Source organism: Manis javanica, chromosome 7, assembly GCF_040802235.1.
Source record: "Manis javanica isolate MJ-LG chromosome 7, MJ_LKY, whole genome shotgun sequence".
In the NCBI taxonomy this organism is placed as follows: Eukaryota; Metazoa; Chordata; class Mammalia; order Pholidota; family Manidae; genus Manis; species Manis javanica.
The window spans coordinates 26,692,454-26,697,789 of NC_133162.1; the positions used below are offsets into that span (position 1 = coordinate 26,692,454).

The 5,336-nt window shown below is 60.4% G+C and overlaps 1 protein-coding gene across 1 annotated transcript; it reads left to right on the forward strand.

The window, feature by feature from the left end:
* Positions 1-782: 782 nt before the first annotated feature.
* LBX1 (ladybird homeobox 1) lies at positions 783-5,135 on the forward strand. The gene is made up of 3 exons (XM_037001220.2): positions 783-1,226; positions 2,165-2,878; positions 3,584-5,135. Exons 2-3 carry the CDS (start codon positions 2,554-2,556, stop codon positions 4,102-4,104), a joined length of 846 nt encoding a protein of 281 aa, XP_036857115.1. The 5' UTR covers positions 783-1,226; positions 2,165-2,553; the 3' UTR covers positions 4,105-5,135.
* The last annotated feature ends 201 nt before the right edge of the window (positions 5,136-5,336 follow it).

A 5,336-nucleotide genomic window follows, 5' to 3' on the forward strand; every position in this document is an offset into this window, starting at 1 on the left:
ATGGCTCCCAGAGCAATACTGATGCATCACAGACAGGCCTGCCTTGGGGATAGTTCTGTAGTTCTGGGGGAACTGAGAATCCTTTTCTCACCATTCTTGGCTCTGAACACCCCCCCACCCCAATTCAGGACAAAGATGGGGAGGAGGGTAAGTAGCTCTTCCCAACACTTCCAAGCAAGTCTGGGGCAGGCACTGGGGTCCCAGACAAAAATCCTACACTGTCCCTTTTACTGTGAAGAGCTGCATGTTCCAAACAAATAACAGGAGATAAAGAAACCAATCTCTGATGCACAGAGGTCCCTATTCTGGAGGCATCCAGGGAGAGAACCTGTTCCCTGTCTTGGCTTGCTCCCTCTCTGGGGAAGGTATGGGGGGCAAGAAGCCCATGAGGTCCTATTCTTCCCATCCTAACCTCTAAGCTGGGCCACAGTCCTCCACACTGGCCTCTCTGGGCTCTTCTCTTGACCAAGCAGGGCTGCCAGACCACACTGCCTGCCCAGGAGTTTACAAACAAAGCCAGAGAAAGGGCTGGGGTTGTACGTAGGGAGGTGAACAGCTATTTCTCCCTTGGCTCCAACCTCCTCTTTCTCCCCTCCTTTCTCTAGAGGCAGAAATGTAAAATTAGGATGGTGGGGCCAACCATGCACACAAACCAGAGAAGGGAAGCAGGAGAAAAATGAGCCTGGGAGCACAGCCCCCTTGGATACCTAAAGGAAATAAAAGACACACATAGGGGTTCAAACAGGCCTAAATACCCACAGGTTCACATATGTTTACACAAATACACACATTGAGAGCCACACACAAATAGATATATTCAAAAACATAAACACTGAAATACCGATGCGCACAAATGCTCTCCCCATATACAGAGTCGCGTCGTAGGGGTTCCCAGTCCCCGAAGTGACTGGAACCCCGGCTTTCCAGGGGGTTACTGAGGGCACAGCCCCGCCGTGGCCAGGCCTCCTCCAGGCCCCCACCCCGCATCCGGAACAGCTGGAGTCGGGCGGTGTACTCAAGTCCGGAGCTGGGCTGTGCTGGGCGGGGCGGGCAACGGGCCCCAGCCGGGCCTGGGCAGAGCGCAACGGGAAGGCCCTGAGCCGGCCCTGTTAGCTCGGCACCTAGCCGGGCTGCCGGGTGGGACGCCAGTCACCAGGGGGGCGGTGGCCCCAGCCGACCTGGAATGCCACGGCCCGAGAAAAGAGTGTGCAAGAGTGCCGAAGTAGGTAAGGCTGTTGCTTTGGGCTCAGGCCCGAAAGGTGCCTGGAGCCACCAACTCCCCGACTCCGCTCTTGGCTAGAGAAGGCTGAGTCCTGTGACTGGCCCCCTCCCCCAGCCCCTGAAGTCCCCCACCCCTGTCCCGTGTAGCCTCACCCAGGGTTGCAGAGCCCTTTCAGACCTCCAACGGGCCAGCCTGGGGGCTGCAGATTCCCTCTCCCCAGGCGTGTGGCCGAGGGCTAGGGGTGAGGAACAAGAGGGTCTAGAGGTAGGGGCGATGGGTCCTTGATCTCAGTTGGACGAAGTCCTCACGGAGGCGGCGGGGCCCACCCGTGCTCCTGGTCTTACCTGGCCCGCGCGGCGGCCGCGTCCCTCCCTGGCTAGGCTCTCGCCGCCCTTCTTGGGCGCTAAATCCTGGGTCGGAGAGCCTGAGACCTCTGGGCCAGTGCTGCCATCACAGTCAGGCCGGCGGGAGGCGGGTGCGCCGGGAGCGCGGCTCGCAGTTTGGGGTGGGGGCGGCAGCTTTTCAGTAGCCGGAGGTTCGGGTGCAATAAAGGCGCCGCTAATGTAATTTACAAACAGCTCGGGCCGAGCGCGGCGCAGCGCCCGGACTGACAGGCGTATTAGGCAGGCTAATTCCAGCCGGCTCCTCCTACCCCTGGCCCGCTAATTAATGAGCTTCCCAACTTAGAGCTGCCTGCATTGGACAGAGAGTGAAAGAGAGGGCGAGGGAGAGAAGGAGAGAGACGGGGGGAGCCGAGAAGAGAGAAGAGAAAGGGAGGGAGGGAGAGAGAACAGGAGGCGAGGGAACAGAGGGAAGGAAGAGCGGAGAAAGGAGAGAGAAAGAGAGAGAGAGAAGTGCCGCTGCTGATAATTGATTACTCCTCGATCAAGGCTAACTTGTTAGCAATAGTCAATTGCCCCATCTCTCCGCCTCCCCTCGCAGTACGGGATCGGCGCCCTCTCCTCGGTTCTTCCAACTGCCGCCGCCAGGACCCGGGGCCAGGAGCCGCCTCGGAGCCACCTGACACCTTTAAATAGCACCGGGGCTGGCGAAACTGGAGCCCCGCGCGGTGCGCCCCGGCTCGGGCCCCGGATTGCTGGAAGCCCCGGCGGTGGCGCCCGCGTCAGCGCCCTCCTCCTGGGGCCCCGTGCGGCTCTGCTTCCCTCTGCCGCTGCGCTAATCGGCCCCGCGTCCGGCCCGCGCCCTGCCCGGCGCGGCCTCCTTCTCGCCTGCTGCTGCCGCCCGCCCGCTCCGACCCGGCGCCCGAGCTGCCCGCTGGCTGGGTCCCCGAGGCCCGAGCCGCCCCGGCCGGGCCCCCAAACGACGCCGAGATGACTTCCAAGGAGGACGGCAAGGCGGTGCCGGGGGAGGAGCGGCGGCGCAGCCCGCTGGACCACCTGCCGCCTCCCGCCAACTCCAACAAGCCGCTGACGCCGTTCAGCATCGAGGACATCCTCAACAAGCCGTCTGTGCGGAGAAGTTACTCGCTGTGCGGGGCGGCGCACCTGCTGGCGGCCGCAGACAAGCACGCGCCGGGCGGCTTGCCCCTGGCGGGCCGAGCGCTGCTCTCACAGACCTCGCCTCTGTGCGCGCTGGAAGAGCTCGCCAGCAAGACCTTTAAGGGCCTGGAGGTCAGCGTCCTGCAGGCAGCAGAAGGTAAGCGCTGCCGCTGGGTTTCCCTGCGCCCAGCACCCCAGTCCCCACGCCCCACTCCGTGTGCCCCACGCTTTGAGCCTTGTGCCTCTGCCCGCCTCCTCCTGCGCTGGCCACCAGGGCTCTCTAGCCCAGGCCGCTGACGCTGGGAGTGGAAATGGGTGGGACAGGACCCAAACCCTATTTCCTATGGACCTCTGGATAGGCCAGAGTCGAGTGACCCGGGAGGGGTGGCGGGAACCCAAGATTTCTCCGCAGTTCTCCTGCTCTGCCGGGCTCCTTCCTGCTCCCAGTGGCGTGGGCACTCCTTGTCCTGTGCCTGGGGTGGGGAATGAAGAGCCTTTTGCTGGGACCCTTTTGGTAGGGATAGAATCGGGGTGATTAGGAAGAGATGGAAAACCAACATTAAATATTAACACCGCAGTCTGGGCATCCCTGTCTGACCCCCTCGTGCTTTAGCGATCTCGGATCTTTCAAACCAACTCTTAGGTGGGCTGCAGAAACCAAAACAATTTTTCCTAGGGACTTCCGGTAGACGACAGACTAGGGGGTTTGCCGTAGCCGAGGCTTGCCCTAGTCCGGAAGGCCTGATCAAATCCAAGAAGGGAACAGCGGCAGACTTCAGGCCGGATGGGCCTGGGTGGGGTAAAGGAGAGCCGGGGTGTGGTCTCCTGTCCCCTGGCACAAACCCCTGTGGTTTCCTCACAGGCCGCGACGGGATGACCATTTTTGGGCAGCGGCAGACCCCCAAGAAGAGGCGAAAGTCGCGCACGGCCTTCACCAACCACCAGATCTACGAGTTGGAGAAGCGCTTCCTCTACCAGAAGTACCTGTCTCCTGCCGATCGCGACCAAATCGCGCAGCAGCTGGGCCTCACCAACGCTCAGGTTATCACCTGGTTCCAGAATCGGCGAGCCAAGCTCAAGCGGGACCTGGAGGAGATGAAGGCTGATGTGGAATCTGCCAAGAAACTGGGCCCCAGCGGGCAGATGGACATCGTGGCGCTGGCCGAACTCGAGCAGAACTCGGAGGCCGCAGGAGGCGGTGGAGGCGGCTGCGGGAGGGTCAAGTCGAGGCCTGGCTCCCCGGTGCTCCCTCCAGGCGCCCCGCAGGCCCCGGGCGCCGGGCCCCTGCAGCTCTCGCCCGCCTCCCCGCTTACGGACCAGCCGGCCAGCAGCCAGGACTGCTCAGAGGACGAGGAAGATGAAGAGATTGACGTGGACGATTGAACTGCGCCCGGGATCTTCCGCTGTCCCGGGCCCCCAGTGCCCATACAACCGCCGCCTCCCGGACCGCCGAGGGGAGCTGGGACCTCCTCTGCAACTCCCGTCTTCTCCTATGTTCTTGGCCTGAACTTGGCCCCTGCGGCAGCCACCTCTTCCCTCTTGAAGCAATAAACCAGGGCTGGCCGGCCGGGCCGGCCGCCTTCCGCGGCCTCCGCCGCCCTGGGAGCCCTCGCCATGAAATTCTGTATGGCTACTGTATAAATATTTAAACCTATATAGCGGGTTCTTCCCATCTCAGCCTGACTTTTCCTTTCTTTTATTTTTTTTAAATCTCGGCGATTTCCATGTTTCAAAACTCTCAGGCTGCCGGGTTTGCTGAGGGAGAGGCAGAATGGAGGGTAACGAACACTTAACTCCGCAGTCTGGAGGAGGGGGCCGCCGGACTGTTCTGATTTTTCTCTGCATGTGGCGAATGCACCGGCCCTCTCCCTCTTCACCTTCCTAGGCCTATTATTTCCTTCTGCCTTTTTTACCCCGCGTGGGAAGGGCTGAGGGGGGCAGCCGGGTCCTGACTTGCAAGTTTCAAATCGATCTTTTCCCCCCACTCAAGAGAAGTCTGTTTTCCATGCCATTTCTGCCTCCCAAAATGCCCGCAAACGCTATTTTTAAGATTCCTCTTCACCCTCTCTCGGTGTCCTTGGATTGACTGCTGGGGTTCGGGTCTTAGGGACAAAACAGGGGAATATCCAACCAATCAAGCAACGAAAATGGAACCCAAAGTCCTAGAATTATTTTTTACTCTTTTTAGAATTTTTTTGCATGTGACAGAGACTGAGAGGAGGCCGACCTAAGCCCTCACCCCACCTCCGTAGTTCTGGGTCCGTCTTGCAGACTCAAATGCCCTGATCCTAGCTCGACTTGGCCAGACAAGGGCAGCGGGAGAAGGTTGGGTCCCGGGTGCCCCTTCCCTATTCCTGCCTTGCCCTTTCCTCCCTGAACTGTACCCAAGGCCTCTTTCTCCGATAAATAAAGTCTTTGCCATTTTACTAGAAACGGCGGTGACCGTGTCTGAATGAGTGGGCCCTGTTCAGAGAAGCCGCGGCAGGCTCAGGGTTTCACTGCTGCTCGTCGCTGGCTGCCCAGTTCTTGGAGATTTGGAGGAGTTTCAGGGCAGGCGTAAGAGTGAGAGGTGACGGGGAAGCATTAGGAAGAGGCGCTTTTTGCCCACCAACACT

Bases quoted from the DNA above. Each gene is read 5' to 3' on its own strand.
- LBX1 (XM_037001220.2), top strand. From the start codon at position 2,554: ATGACTTCCAAGGAGGACGGCAAGGCGGTGCCGGGGGAGGAGCGGCGG. The intron at 2,879-3,583 runs GTAAGCGCTGCC...GTTTCCTCACAG, and splicing joins CGTCCTGCAGGCAGCAGAAG to GCCGCGACGGGATGACCATT.